Consider the following 16758-nt stretch of genomic DNA (forward strand, 5'->3'; position numbering starts at 1 on the left):
GTTTTCACCCACCTGTACTCCGGTTTGTTCCTTCCATGGTGCTGACTGTTCCCGACTCCCTCCGGAAACTACCAGCATGGCAAGGAAGACCAACACTTACCGTCCTGACAGTTCCCTGGGGGAAGGGGGTAATGGGAGTGAGAGACAAAGAAAAAACAAGAGACTGGATTCTGCTGTTCACTCTTGTTGACGATGCCACTAGACTGTCTCTCAAGGTTAAGGATGTTCTGGATATCCGTGGATTTTTTGGCGCATGTAACTAGGGAACACATCCAATGCACACTTACTACTGAAATACTATGCAAGCATTTGAAGGAACTCTCACAATTATGTATGTAAACCTACCATGTTAATATAGTGCCTAACATAAACCTCTTCTACTCAGAAGCACAGTGTAACTTCTTGTATATGTGGATATGAACACCAGATTTACCTTTCTAAACGTAAAAAAAAGAATAACTTTTACTTTATGATCCATTCACTATTTGCAAAGTTTCTATTTCACTAGCTTTAAACAAGAAAATCTTTGTTATGCACATACCTTGCATTAACATAGACACAGCACAGAGCAATATTGTAAAATGGCAATTCTGATTAACAGAAAGTAAATTGAAGATCCATACAATCAGTGTTGCACTAAAAGGCTTAATCCTTGAAAGTCGTTTGCAATGTCCTTTGCTTTGTAAAATGAAGTTCTTTTAAGTTGCAGCAGATCGAGTGTCCTTTCACTCAAACATAGCAAATCAGTCTTTACGAGCTCTAAATATCTTAAATAAGCCAGCCGCTTATTTATACACTAACCAGGCATTCATTTCCGCTTCTCTGTTGATTGTCCATGTTTTGTGAATGAAGAAAAATAAACGCAAATGCTTACTGCAAGTCTTTCAATACTTTCTCTTTCTCAGCCTGAAAAGGGGGTTGCCTAGCAACCGGAATAACCTTGCCTTTCCTTTTCTTTGTAGGAATGAAGACGAGGGACTGGAATGAAAAAGGGACAGGAAGCAGCAAAAGCCGGAAGATTCAACAGGATGCCTTGCAGGACCGGAGTCAGGTAAGCTGTCTGGATGCATTGCCAATGCAACGAAGCGAAGCGTTAATTAGACACAAGTGCTTCCTTAAATAGCCTGGTGCTTACAAAGTTCTAGAAGACACGTGTGCACTGGGGAGCTGTTGACACGTGCGATTGTCTTTCAATGTAACCGGGCACATCCTGCAGTATTAAACCTAACAAGCATTGGCCAATGCAAGAAAACAAACAATGGCAAAACCAAGTGTGTACACCAAGTGTGTACATAATTCAACAGTTTTGTCCATATTATAACCCAGATACTGATAATACATATTCAGGATATGATTCAGAACAGTTATGTGGAAAAACAATATTTATGGGCCATACTGGGAAATACTGTCAAGCATTCCTTAAGGCATACAAAAATTACAGAGAAACCAAACCCTGTACTAGGTGGGGCATATCATGACAAAACAGCACAATTCCGTTTACCCATAACATCTATGACAGCTGTCAACTAGTCCTACTTTTATGTCGACTGTTACTGCAAACTGTAGTCCTACTTCTATGTCTATGAACTGTCCCGGTTTTTAGGTCTCGCCTGAGTGCTAGCGCATGCGCTAGCTCAGGCGAGACCTTTAGTATGCGGGTTTTCAAAGTGCTACCAGAGAGGCTTTTGGTGGCCTAAAGCCTGTGTGCATGTGAGCGTGAACGTGCACAGGCCATCTGGCTTTTTGTAATGGCTCATTAAGCCTTACAGCGCGTGAATCCCCTCCCCTCCCCTACCCCCTCGCTTCTCCCACTCCCTCCTCATCAGCTTCATTTTTCACTCCTCTCGCACATCTGTCTTTTTCTTTTGCCTGGTCCTTTCTCTCGCCTCTTATCTTTTTCTCTCTTTCCTTTCACTTTCTCTTTGCGCTTGTTTAACTGGGAGGTTAATATTGTATTCACACTAATGGCCCTGCTCTTTGAACAAATGCACGAAGTCTCCTTTACAGCAGGTCATTGATTCATCTAATTTTAGCAGCCATTATGTTTCTCTGCAGGGTAAGCTTAATGCAGGCCTTGTGCTTCATCAAACCATCAACTGAGTTTGATAGGTATAATGCAGTTTCTGATGGATACTTCTGATTGCAGATTTGAGACCTTAGAATACTCTCCAGATGGTACACTGTATCCGGAAACCTTTTTTCAGCAGTGCTCCTGCACACCTCGAGGTGGCGTCATGTGGCTCCGAATTAGCTCTGTACCATCCCAAAATAGAAGAGCAGCGTATAAGCATGACACCTTTCCTCTGACATCAATTTTTTTCCCACCTACTAAAGTGGATCTGGAGCTCCCCTCCCAATTTTGACAGTTCTCCGATGTCCTCTCATCGAATTCCAGTGCGCTAGGGAATGAAGTACGCACCTAAAACTACATGCCGTGAATGCAGAAACCAAATGTCAGTAACGGATCTACTCGAGGTGTCCCTCTGCTGTCAGGGCTTTAGCCAAGACTGTGTGATAGTGCATTTGAAGGCAATGCGAGACAGGGAGGCAAAACACAAGAAGAAGTTGCAACTTTTGTGTAAGTCACGCTTCCACTCCAGTTAGTAGGTGGAAACTCAAGTCCTACTCCTGAGGTAGTTCCTGTGAACAGTTAACTTTGCGCTCAAACTCATGCGGTGAGTCCAAGTCTTAATCCAGCCACAAACATAAAACAAGCATTGGCATAGCCAATAGATCTCGCCTTTGGGACCTTATAAGTGTTTAGCCATACAACGGTTGATTTTGTTGCACCAAGGATATTGTGGTCCATAACTAAATACTTATAAGGTCCCAAAAGCGAGACCTATTGGCTATGCCAATGCTTGTTTGTTTTGAGAATCTGGTCACCCTACAATAAACGCAGGCAGCAAAGACTGACAAGCCAGCACACGAGATACCGCCCATGAATTTACCCTTACGGTCAGAGCTGCTGACTTTGGAGCTAGGGAGCCAGTTTCGAGCCTCAGCGTCGGTTTAGCATTCTGGGCAAATCATTTAATCTCCCCGTGGCTACCACAAATTAATGTGTCCTCGTATGTAACGTTACTGTTGCTAGTGTAACGGTCTAGTTGTTAGACCGAAAGAGAATGATAGCCCGGAAGGGCAACCACACAATGTAACACTCTCTGGCAATGCGTGGCCAGAGAGCTTAAATAAATGGGTGGAGGTCACACGGGACTTCCGGCCCAACTAGTAATTGTAGTGTGTGCCTCGTGATTATTGAGCAGCGCTGTATTAGCATTTATGCCCCCCCTACCTTGATGCCACCTTTACACTGGCGACGAAGAGTGGGCGCCATCTGTATTGAGATTCCCAGGTGTACCCGTCATGTGCCTCGGTCCTAGCTGCGACCTTCCACGACGTCTCCCCGTGGTGCTGAGTCTCCGGGAGCCGGCGCGCTCCCGCCGAAGCCTGCGGCTGCCAGTCATCAGCGGCTGAAAATCACCGCGTGGGTCGTGCTGCCTGAGGCCTGCAGAGGCGTCATCCTGCCGGTCTTCGTGTTCCGGCTGCCTGCCCCGTGAGCCTGAGCCATCACTGCCTCATCGCTTCAGCGCACGCGCGCTTGCAGGAGACGGTGTTTCTCTGCCTGTCGAGTCTTCTGTTTGCTCCGTCAGGGAGCTGAGCGGCGCCACCTGCTGGGGGAAGGTCAGTACTGCATGCTCCTAACGCTGCAGCTATCGTGTATCCAGCCTTGGCCCTGCAATCTCCCGGCTTATGCACACAAGTGAGCACACCTGTCTTGCTGCATCTTCAAGGGGGAAATAACTGCAAGCCAGGAGAACAGGCCCCAGTACCCCAGCATTCAAGGCAGAAGAAGGATGTCTGACTGCCAGGGGCAAAGCATATCCAGCCACTTCGCCAAACTCAGGTTAGCCTTGCCAACAGGTACCACGTTGCTGACGCACCTGTGACACCACCATGTCAAACCCGGGGAATGCAGCCGCAGCCCAACAGAATGCGGCCCCCGCTCCACAAGTGGCGCAGCCCACATCACAGCACTCCCAGATTGCGGCGCTGCCCCCGTTCAGCAAACTAATTGACCCAGCCAAGGCGTCACCCAGATGGACGGTGTGGATCGGCAGACTGAACAACTATTTCACCGTGACTCGCGAAACGGACGGCGAGGTCAAGAGGTCACTACTGCTCCATTTTGGCGGGGAGGAAATATACAAACTGTTTGCCCACCTCCCGAACACAGGCCCTCCCACGGATTATGACGCCGCCGCTAGGGTGCTAAATGCCCACTTCGAACCGTAACTGAACCCCAACTATGAGCGTTTCAAGCTCCGTCAAGCGCGTCAGAGGGAAGGCGAAACAATGGACGCGTTCCAAGCTCGCCTGCGGGAATTGGCCAGTACATGCACGGATGATGACCAGAATAAAGAAGTGAGAGCACAAGCAATCCACGGATACCGCAACAAACATCTATGGACCCTCATACTGCAACAGCCAGGAATCACTCTAGAAGATATCCTTATCCTAGCAAGATCGCACGAACTGTCCGATGCTAGAGCAACAGTCATGGATGCGGTGCTTGCCCAACAGGCAGAAAAACCTGTAACAATCAAGACGGAGAGAGCAGATGCCTTACGGACATCATCAAGAGGCGCCCGAGGGCGATGGTCAACCAAGAGCTCACGAGGGCCACGCTGTGGCTACTGTGGGAATGAGGAACACCCACCAGAGGAATGCCCCGCACAAGGAAGGACATGCTCAAAATGCGGCATCTCCAATCACTATGCAAGTGTTTGTTGGGGAGGAGCCCGAAGCAGAGCAGCGCGCGGAAGACGATCTCCATCCAAAGCCGTACGACATCTGTCGCTTGAGGAAGGAGAGAGCTCTAAAGCGATGAAAGCAACAGCCAGTTGGAAGCAATATATCGAAGACTCATCCACTGATGACGAGGCGGAAGCGTACCTGATATCATTTGCAAGTGATCTCAAGAGAAGGCGGAGACCTCAGCCAACATGTGCCATTGAGATCGCAGGGACACCAGTGACAGTGCTCATTGACACTGGAGCGTCAGTAAACGTCATGGGCTGCCAACAATACAAACAGTTGAAGCCAAGACCAGCACTAACTCCGTCAAACGTGAAGATCCTAACGTACGGGAGCCAGAAACTGTTACCTCTCAAAGGAAAGTTGAAGGTACTGGTCAAGTCCGACACCCATGAAGTCACCACGGAAATCCTAGTAAGTAGCCACACGGCCGAAGATTTAGGGCTGGTAGCATTTACCAACGTAGTCAAGACACTGCGGAATGATGACATCATGGAGCTGTTCCCACAACTCTTTTAAGGCCTCGGGTGCATGAAGAGGCCTCTGGTGAAATTACATATTGACCAAGCCGTGAAACCAATTGCCTTACGACACCGTCGTATACCGTTTCACCTCCGGCCACTCGTCGAGCAAGGGCTGCTAAGTCTAGAGCAGCAAGGAGTGATTGAGAAGGTCACTGGACCAACGCAATGGGTGTCGCCGATGGTCATCACGGAGAAACCAAAGCAGCCCGGAAGCGTGAACGCCATCTCACCCCAACAGTTGATGATATCCTAGCTGATCTCAACGGCTCTAGGTGGTTTTCAAAACTCGACCTCAATGCCGGCTATCACCAGTTGAAGCTGCCGGAAGAAAGTAGGTTCATCACAACTTTCTCAACTCATTTAGGACTACGACGCTATAAGAGGTTGAACTTTGGCATTTCTTCGGCAGCGGAGCTATTCCAAAATGCGGTCAGAGAAATGTTATCAGGACTCCAAGGGGTCCTCAACGTCAGTGATGACATTCTCATACATACTGCAACACTCGAAGAACATCACAGGCGTCTCCAAGCCACCCTACGACGCCTAGTCGACCATGGAGTAACATTCCACCGGGAAAAGTGTCAGTTCTTTCAAAAATCTATTGAATTATTTGGCTACGTATTCAGTCAAGATGGCGTGCAAGTAGATCCCAAGAAATAACAAGCTATTCAGCAAGCGCCGGCCCCTACCACAGCATTGGAGGTCCGTAGTTTTATAGGTATGGCCACATATTGTAGTCGATTCATACCCAACCTTGCAACTATAGCCGAACCGCTAAGAGCCCTGACCAAGAAAGATGTGGAGTGGAAGTGGGGACAACAGGAGGAGGAAGCGTTCCAGAAAGTAAAGTCGACTCTGTTGAGCAAGACCACGATGGCGTACTTCGACACTGCGCGACGGACGGAGGTTGTAGTGGACACCAGCCCCGTAGGGTTGGGAGCGCTCCTGGCCCAGGAGACAGAACCCGGAAAATGGGCACCGCTAGCGTTTGCGAGCAAATCACTCACACCAACTGAAGCTCGCTACTCCCAAATCGAACGGGAAGCACTCGCCATCAAGTGGGCTTGTAACCACTTTCATCTTTACATTAGCGGACACCCGTTAAAAATGGTAACAGACCACCAGCCATTGCTCCCTCTGTTCAGAGGCACCGCTCCGCACCCACCCCCAAGGATCGAAAGGTGGGCAATCCAACTACAGCATTACCAAATGGAAATAGAGTACCGACCCGGAGCCAAGAATCCGGATGACTTTCTGTCACGACACCCACTAGCAGAGGGCGCAGAACAAAATGAGCAAGAACAGTGTACCGAACAATAAGTGCGTATGTTATCACAATGGGCCTGTCCACGAGCCCTCACTGTAGAGGAAATCAAAGCAGAAACGGACAAAGACGCAGTGCTACAGAAAGTACTGGAAGCTCTACGCCAGGGATCGTGGGAAGGATTCCTCCAGGGCATCACCGGATGAAACGAAGACGACCGAGCCCGGCTGGGGAGAATGTGGAGAGTCCATGACGAACTAAGCGCAGCTGACGATAATATGGTGCTACGAGGGTCACGGATTGTCATCCCTATAGGCCTCCAGGAACGAGCGACAGTCCTGGCACATGAAGGCCATCAAGGCACCGTGAGGATGAAGTCACGTATGAGGGAAAAAGTATGGTTCCCCGGTCTGGAAGCAGCCGTGGACACAGTTGTGAGAAACTGCCGAGCCTGTCAACTCACCAGCAGCCCTGAAGCACCAGCGCCTGTGATAACAGAGGATCCTGCACCCTCCCCGTGGTCATTGGTGAGCCTCGACTTCGGGAGTTTCCCTGACGGACGAGTGACTGCTGTCTTGGTAGACAGTTACACGAAGTACCCTCTCGTGGAAGTCATACCATCCACGTCCTTCAACTATTTACAGCCTGTACTGGAGAAAGCGTTCACCCTGTTTGGCTTGCCCCAGGTAGTCAAGACCGACAATGGACCACCGTTCCAGGGAGGGGAGTTCCAGGCACTGCTATCACACCTAGGGGTCAAACATCATCGCATCACCCCGCAATGGCCGCAAGCAAATGGTGAAGCAGAACGCTTCATGCGAACACTCAATAAAATACTTCGGATAGCAGTAGCAGAACAGTCGGACCCCGAAGTGGCCCTTCACCGTTTTATAAGAGAATACCGAAGTAACCCTCACTGCTGATGCTGGCCAGGCCCAGACGAGACACTATTCCGGTAGCAGATGGCTGGGCGCCAGAGCCAAACAATCCCGGGGAAGCACAAAGCCAACGGACTATGACCAACGACAAAGCTAGCCGCCAAGGAGGGCACGATCCCGAGTCATGGCACCAGGGTGCACTGTCCTAGTGCGTCACAGTCGCAACGGAGGAAAGTTTCGCACACTGTACGAGCCAGGCCTGTGGACCCTACGGAACATCAACGGGACGGCCGTCATGGCTACGAAAGGAGGGGAGACCATCGCCCAAAATATATCCTGGTTTAAGCAAGTACAGCCAGACAATGTGGAGCCGCAGCATCCCAGTGACCCCGGTGATGATTACCCCACCAATGACAGTTCGCCATCGCGTACAGAAGGTATTCCAAACAGACTCCACGAACATGCCACTTCATCCACAGAATATGGACAAGACAACACCAGGGAAGCCGCATCAGCAGCCAGCCCAATGACAAGTCAACGGGACACGCAACACCGATACAACCTGAGGCCCAATCCCAGACCGAGTCAGAGACTGGCAGATTTCGCATGTTGACATTCTGAAAGAACACTAACTTGGGATGGGATGTAACGGTCTAGTTGTTAGACCGAAAGAGAATGATAGCCCGGAAGGACAACCACACAATGTAACACTCTCTGTCCAGGCGTGGCCAGAGAGCTTAAATAAACGGGCGGGAGGTCGCACGGGACTTCCGGCCCAACTAGTAATTGTGGTGTGTGCCTCGTGATTATTGAGCAGCGCTGTATTAGCATTTATGCCCCCCTACCTTGATGCCACCTTTACAGCTAGTATGAAGCCCTCCAATATCATCGGGTCGAGTTCGCGCTCTTGCTATATAAATCTGCAACAACAACAAAAAACGCCAATCTGTACTTCTCATCAGTGGTCAGAGCTGCCCCATACTTGCATGCAGCTCGAACTCTTGATGTGCTATGAGTTAAGTGTGTAAATGAACACTTCTTCCTCCGCTACAGACTAGATCCGTGGCGGCAGGAGCAAGGTCCATAACTAATTCGCCATAGGTCACCCGACAGCTAAAGGTAACACGTGCAAACTGAATAACACCCGCAAAGTAGTAGCAGACGGCTCAGACACTGTTTACAAACAACAAGTGCACGCCTGGACTCGTCAGCCAATAAGCATTTGAGATTCTGTGCAGTGCACTAGGATTGGCCCAGCTGTCAACGATGCCCCAATCCAACGCCACATTGCGTATTACCGCTGTATTTACATATTGCGAGTCCTTTCCCTTTCCCTTTCCTTATGTTGAGGCATGGTATTGGCTATCTTGAGACCCGGAAGTACTGACGTTACCGGCAAATGATGGCTAACAGGCAACAGATATCAGCATGAGTTCACTGATGGTCTATGTAAGTAGCTGACAAGCAATCACCTTATGTGACAGCTCTTTGAAATTTCGTGGTTTAGGAATATCTACGTCTTTGTTTAAACGCTTTCATTTGTTAAAAGTGTTCTTGGTTTTTGCCCCACTTAAATGTATGTTTGAAAACATATTTTCATCAGGAAATGTCTTTCTTGCTTTGCTACCGTGAAAAGTTTTCGGTCAGATTCTGTGCAAGGTAAGCGTGCAGAAATAAGCCCAAAACAGCTACCAGCGCAGGCGCGCACGCACAAAGGGCATTTGCTTCTTTAAGTGTTGAACGCACTACGGTCTTCCAGCAGAGCCATCGAGCGGAGACACAGCATAACCAAAAAGATTAATAGTTCGATTCACGGGTATTTGATGGTGTTGCGATTGTTACACACACATATAATTTTTATATGTGTGAGAAGCACCTATGTAATTCCCAATGTATGTTTATAGTGAGGACATGTTCTTTACATCTAAGGAGATTATGAGTGTTTTTCTACAACGTACTGTGAGTAAGAGAAAAGATTTTCTTTAAAGAACATTTAATGTAATTTATTCAAATCCCTCTTTCAGTGGTATGTCCAAAATTGAGGTGATACATATGACATATCTAAATTATGATGTTCTAATATATATTCACTCTGAGTTCGTTGAACACATGGGTGATATGGTGGAGGTGATTGTTTTTTAACATTCCAAGCGTGACTTAGACATCTGTTGCTTACAATTCTTTTATAGCCCTGATGAAGTCAGAGATGCGGACGCATCATATCTGACGAAACACGTGTTGGCTATTGTTGTTACCTTGAAGAAATATTGTGACATGTACAGGAAGAATGGATATCAACCTATGATGAAAATATCTCTATCTCACAAATAAACAACAAACTTGGAAGAAGACAGATTGGACTTTGATTTTGCCAATATATAAAAAGCAGTGCTCAGGATAATTTGTTTTGAGAGGAGACACAGCATAGCCTGCTCCAGTCTGGGGAGGGGTCACTTCTCGGCATTTGAGTGCCAGAATCCTTCCACTACATGTAGCTAACATTAGTATATCAACGAACTTCAACAAACCTATACTTCCATAACCCAGCTGACTCCCTGCTCACTTGTCCATCAAGGATAGGTGGTTATCTGCAGGGCTTTAAGTGGGATACAAAAAACTCGGGTGGAGGTCTCTCAAAGAGGCGTGGCCAATGTAATTAGGGGCGTGGCTTAAAACACGTAAACCAAAAATCTGTGCTTAGCATAGTGTGCCGCCAGACTTGTATTTTGCTGGTTCTGCCATTGCATCCAGATATATGATACAAGTAACATCATACCTACAAGTCAGGATTATTGGCTTTGTCAATGGTTGTTAGTTCCAAATGATAAATAAGCAGCATCTGTGGCTTGTATATAATATTGAGAAAGCTTCCACTTAAAGCCCTGGTGACACCGCAACAATGTTGCTGCTCCTGAGTCTCAGAAAGAGAAGGGAAATCCAGAGAGCAAATGACTCTCTTTAAAGGATTTCCCTTCCCCTACAACGCTCACCTGGCATGACATCATGCCATAACTTCTCCACTAGTGAGAAGTGAGCAGCGCACACTAGTGTGAAGTGAGCTGTGTCAGCAGCGCACATGATGTGCCTGCTGTCTCGAAACGGGTCTCTATCGGGCTCTGTTTTTTGCCCTGGCACTTTTTAGGTCTCTCCTGTCGTTAGCAGCGCGCAAGCGCTGCTCTCGCCATGCGGGGGCCTTTTGGAATCGATGCGATTTCAGAAGGGGGCTTTAAGCCACGCCCTTCTTTTCAATTGGCTCGCGTCGTCGTTCATGTTAAACGGCGGCACGTGATTGGCAACTGGGGTTTCTGGTTCCCGCCTTGTCCACTTTTAGGACGGCCTATTTCGACTGACCGATGCCATCTTGGTTTGCCGTGACGTGGGAGGGTTAGGTTTCTGGCAAATGCTGCCTTGTGATAGGAAATTGCTTCCATTGAGCGCCCATGCCCACTTTCACTTTTAAAGCGCAGATGGGCAATGCGGACGTTTGTATATGTCTTGCATTTAAATGCGAGACATATAACATTAATACAAATATTGGCTAGGGCAATGCTTGTTTTCTTTAGCAGCCTTGGGTGTCCTTCCCTGATGGCAGTTCTGTGCATCGATTTATTTATTATTATTTTTTTTTGTAAACTCTTCTGCACCAGGCATTTGTTGTCTAAAATACTAACTAGGGGACCAAGTAAATCAGATAAATACAGGGCATCAATAAATCTATCTCGAAAGAAGGGCAGTTAGGCCATAATTACGAGTGGCCAGGAAGAGGTTGATGTAATTTTTACATTAGGTGAAAACAGATACCCGCAGCTCAAAACTTATTAGGTGCCATAATTATCTCGAACTCTGAGATTGTCCTCTGAAATTTGGGAAAAGGCGCGAAGAATGTAATGCTTTTCGCACCAGAATTCCGATTCCTCGAAATTGAATGGGATTTTCCTCTCTTGGTAAAACTGCTGAAATGTACCTTGGGGAAGTGCAAGGGATGTAGTAACACATATACTTCTGACCTCTCGTGCACACTGGTGTTTGCGCAGGCACTGTGGCTGTGTGGACTGCTTTCCATAATGTAATAAAAGAGACCATCTTGTGGCTGGTCGAATGGAGTAAACAACGCCTCAAATCATCAGCAGCACTTATGTTTCTTAGCCCCGTTTTTGGCTAGGCTTGTACAAGCATGTAAGGACCTTCCCTCTGACGCCAGCAGTCCATCCTTTTTGCGTGGTGCACTTTATCACTTCAGGAGAAGCACAAAGGAAAAAACTGCGAAAAAAAGGCACTATTACGCACCCAGATAACTTAGTGTTGTCAGTAAAAGGAAAGTCCTGTATGTTACTGAGCCCCTGGGTGGGTACTTTCTCATCTGGTGTGGAGGGTTTTCATTAGTATGCTGGCTGGCACTGCCGCCTGTCTGATGACATTCCAGGCTGCTTATATCTTTCGGGCGCCAGGGACATGGCACGCATGAGAACTAACGCAGGCCCTCCCGGATGCATCCCTTATTCGGTCAGAGGAGGGGTGATTACAAAGTTGGTTCTGCTCCATGCGCAGGTACAGGATGAAGCCTGAACACACTTATTCTGCCCTTTCCACGTAGTTATGCAAATGCTGCATTTAAGTAGTCCCTCGCAAGCAAATTGAAGGAAACATCCCTGTTTCATATAAGACGTGGCTGGGTGCATTTGACAATAGCAACAACAAGCATTTGCAATGCAATAGGTCTCACATTTACGCGAGTTTAAGCTATTGGCATTGTAAACAACAATGTCTTTTATTTATGTTTTTAGAAACGAAAACAAAAATAAAAGGCATTGTTATTTCCAATGTGAATAGCTCAAACTCGCGTAAATGCGAGACCTATTGCATTGGAAATGCTTGTTTCTAGACTGCAGTGACAGCAGGCTGCTGTCACTGCAGTCCGGGAAAAAAGACGGATTGTCTGTGCTAGGGCACAAAACAGAGCCCCATAGAGACCCGTTTGGAGCCCCCCATTTAAAAACTTCCAGTGCTCAGACCCGGTGAGACCCGGCCCACTTAAAGCCCTGGTTATCTGACTGTTTCAACCTCCGAGCTTCCTCCCTCCCCTTCACTGTTATGCCTAATTATAATGTTTTGCTTACAGCTTTACGCATCCTTATGTGTGGATATGTAATGTATGTATAAGTATAATGTTTGCTTATATCTTTATGCATCCTTATGTCCTGCTATATAATTCAACTTGTTTTCCCTTGTGTATGTAAAGTGCTCTGATACCCCCGGGTCTACCTAGCGCTATATAAAACTTATAAAATAAAATTAGCACTTTTGCCCTGGAGAAGCAAACCTAGGCAGGTGTGCGTACTATCCAGGGGCGCAACTAGACCCGAACTTCAGGGGTGGGATTTGAACTAAACAGTGTTGGTGGGGCTACCATTTCGCACATTGGTAACCGAGACAGCATTAGAATACACGTTTGGACGGCCAGTAGGTTCGGGTTAAATGTGTTAACGCATAGAAAAGACATATGTCATTGCCTGGTCTTTCCTGTAGAAGCACATTAAAGGCAGATCTATTGTCTTCGCCAATGCATTCCCTGAGACACCGAGCACTGCTGGAGCTCAGAGAGTGTCTACCAGACTTTCGAGTATCAGATGTCTGCAAGATGTTTGGTACCAATCGAGTCCTGTGCATTTCAGAAATTAAAGCACTGAAGGCTTACTGGAAAAGTGTATTTTGTGATTAAAAATAGCATGAAGTGCATAATGATAAGCAGTGCTTGAAATAGAAAAATAGAAGTGCCGGTACTCTGTAGCAGAGCACCTGCTTGTTTCTGAGAAGTGCCGGTACTCTCCAATTAAAAGTATAGTATTTCTCTTGAGAAGTGCTGGTACTCTCCCTCTCAAAATAAATAAAGTGCCGGTACTCCGTACTGGACAGTACCGGCCCATTTAAAGCAACATGCTTCCAGGGAACAAGAAGATGTGTTTGGGGGGAATCTCCCAATGTGCCCAATAACATGCTCCCACAGACATTGAAAAGTAGACTTTAGATATGAAGAATAAACCGGGTTAAAGAATATTGAGGGAGTTTCTTTCTAGCTGTCACAAAATGTTGTGGGCTCACCAACCACTCAAAAGGAATGGGTATCCGCAGAGCATAATGCGCTACGTACCTGTTCACCATGTAGAAGCATGCATGTTGTTAGAATCCGGGTTCTCTGGTTGGCACAGGTAGGTACTTGTGACAAGCAGGGAACCTTTCCTCTAGTCAGGGTGAGGGGTTTACACTCCTAAAATAACCCCTGCTCACCCTCTAGGTAGCTTGGCGCGAGCAGACAAGGCTTATCTCAGAGCGTTATAGGTTAAGCATTTGTGAACACATACAGTAACCAAGTGACAACACTACAAATGGACACCACACAGGTAGGTATATTAAAAATAAGGATTCTTTATATAGGATTATCACAAGACCATTAAACGATTAAAAATACACAATACGGTTGCTTAGTTGGTAAAAGGTTGCTTAGTTTCTCTTAAGTTCTTAAATGCGACACTTTAAGTCAATGTACCTTAGATGCGACACGCAGGGCAACGAAAGTGTTTCAGCGATGCAGATGCGTTGAAGTTCTTGGTGCAAAAGAAATAAAGACGGGATCTTCCAGATGCGTGACGCTTCTCCGAGGTTGCGAGAAGGCCCGACTCGATGCGTCAGCTACAGCGGCGTCACCTTTGACGAGATGCGACGACAGCGGCCTTGGCAGCGGCACTCTTCTCCGACGTTGCGAGACGCTTCCGCTCGATGCGATGCTGCAGCGGCGACACCCCTTCTGCGAGGTGCGGCAACCGCGGCTCCGACGGCGGCACGCTTCTCCGTGGATGCGAGACACTTCCGGACGATGCGAGACGCTTCCGCTCGATGCGATGCTGCAGCGGCGACACTCTCTGCGAGATGCGACGGCAACAGCTCCGACGGCGATACGCTTCTCTCCCTTGCGTCGCGCTTCCAGCTCCTTGCGACACGCAGTCCCTCAGAAGGCCCAACAACAGCAGCAGGCACTTCCAAAAGACTTTGGGGAGCTGGGGATGAAGTCCACTGGTCCTGGGACTTCGTTCAGGGGGCAAGCTCAGTTCAAGCCCTTGGAGATCTTTAAGCACAAGTTGAAATAAAAGTCTTTGTAGTCTTTTCTCCTCTCCTTCAGCAGCAAGGCAACCACTGCAGGCCAATCCCCCAGGTCAGGGACAGTTACTCCTCCTACAGCTTTTCCAGTTCCTTCTCTTCTGGCAGAGGTTCTTCTTGTTTCGGCAGGATCTGATCTAATTTCTTGGGAGCAGGGTCCCAATACTTATACCCCTAATTCCTTTGTTCCTCTGGGGTAGAGGGGCCTTTGCCCAGTCCAAACCAGTTCTTGAGCACTCTGTTGACATGACTCTGCCTTTCTATTCAGGGTGCAGGGCAGAGACATCAGCCGCTCCGCAGGAGGCGGCGCCAGCATTGTGGTAGCAGAGCACAACCCTATTCAGAGCCCAGGTGTACTCCTCCCACCCATCTGACTGCCAATCTTCCTATTCACCACCAGGCTACCTAGCCCTGCCCCTCTGGGTTTCCCCAGCCCTGTCACTCACACAACCAGACAGGCAGATACACATCATAGCAGAGGTGGGCTGAAATGGTCAGGCAAGCAAATACCAACTTTCTAAAAGTGGTATTTGCAAACACAGAATATTAAAATAAACTTTACTAAAAGATGTATTTTATTATTCTGAGTTCAGGCATACTAAACTCGAATTTCTACCATGTTCCCCGGGTCTGTTAGGATCATAGAATGTAACAATTCTGACAGCCCATTCTGGCCTATGGAGAACAGGTAGCCTTACAATAGTGAAAAACGAAAATGGCTGTAATTCACTATTAGGACATGCCACACACATCAGGGCTTGTCCTACCTTATGCTTACAATGCACCCTGCCCTTGGGCCTACCATAGGGGTGACTAATATGAAGTTAAGGGAAGGTTTAGGGACTGGGAAGTGGGTGCACTTACCCAGTCAGCATGACAGTACCAGACTGCACGCAGGTTCTGCAGTGGCAGACCCTAGACACATTTTACTAGGCCGCTTCTGTGGGTGGCACAACCAGTGCTGCAAGCCCACCAGCAGCATTTGTATTTACAAGCCCTGGCACTCCTGGTGCACTTTACTAGGGGCTGACAGTAAACCAAATGAACCAATCATGGAATCCAAACAACATATACATTTTAAATAGGGAGAGCATTTGCACTTTAGCACTGAACAGCAGTGGTAAAGGGCCCAGAGTCATAGAATAGCCAACAACAGGTCAGAAAAAGTACAAGTGGAAGGCGAAAAGCCTAGGGACCATCCGGCCAAAAGGGCCAGGTCCAACACATGTGTTGTTATTTCTATAGCATGGTCTTAACCTGAGGGCAACAGAGCGTTGTCTGTTATGGGAGATGAAGGAAAAGGATGCAAGATTTTATTAATCAAGTGGTGGGTTATATGTTTTTGTTATACAAACACTTACACTAGTATCTCCTACATTTACATTTTAAGCACAGTGTGATTAAGTGCTTTTCCAGAATTGCACAATTTTTAGTCAGCGCCAAGCTGGATTCAAATCAAAGTCGAAAGATTTGCCACTAGATCACAGTTCCTTCCTTAGTTGATAACTAGAACTTTCAAAAAAGCTTGACACATTCAGGTTCACCACTGCTTGTGAGCACTCATGTTCTGTTGATGTTTTATTATAGCCATTTGTCCGCATTCCTCGTGTGAGTGAGTGGACTGAATGCAAATTATTTTGTGATTTATATTTTATTCATGGGTAGCATCTAAATGAGTTGTCTTTTGTTTAAGGTTGAGGTTCATCTATATGCATATACACAATGGTTTAAAGTTAAGCACATACTGAGCATGCATAACAGTTACTGTGTAATCTGGTCCAATATTACCATTGAGGTGTTCTGGTGATATCTGTGTCCTTGTAGTTTGTAAATGTGGCCAGAATTCTTTGATGGCAATGCCAAGGTACTTGTTATGTATTTTGTATATTATAAGCTGTTTTATTCAAAGTGTAGCTAACCGTGGGCATTGACTGGCATACAAATGTTGAGGCTTTGTTTACTTGTCACAAATACATTCATGATAAAACAATAGGCAATGGTAAGCTCAGTGGATTTATGTGATTCTGTGGCTGCAGAGTTTACAGTATAATTATGGATTATCTGAATTGGCATCGTAATTTCCAAAATAAGCAGATTTCACCAAAATTGTTGTTTCCAGCTC

At 47.0% G+C, this 16758-nt stretch overlaps 1 protein-coding gene across 2 annotated transcripts in view; it reads left to right on the forward strand.

Moving 5' to 3' along the window:
* The first annotated feature begins 1020 nt into the window (after positions 1-1020).
* TBCK (TBC1 domain containing kinase) overlaps positions 1021-16758 on the forward strand; it is a 1508203-nt gene continuing 1492465 nt past the window's right edge. Inside the window, exon 1 of one of the 2 annotated variants that reach the window (XM_085641401.1) lies at positions 1021-1051. In XM_085641401.1, coding sequence (XP_085497527.1) covers positions 1029-1051 — 23 coding nt within the window. In that variant the 5' untranslated portion in view covers positions 1021-1028. Of the gene's footprint in view, positions 1052-8828; positions 8934-16758 lie in introns of those variants that run through there. The other variant, XM_085641402.1, reaches the window with a different exon arrangement.

The sequence above is a fragment of the Triturus cristatus genome, chromosome 2_2 (genome assembly GCF_964204655.1).
Source record: "Triturus cristatus chromosome 2_2, aTriCri1.1, whole genome shotgun sequence".
Lineage (NCBI taxonomy): Eukaryota > Metazoa > Chordata > Amphibia > Caudata > Salamandridae > Triturus > Triturus cristatus.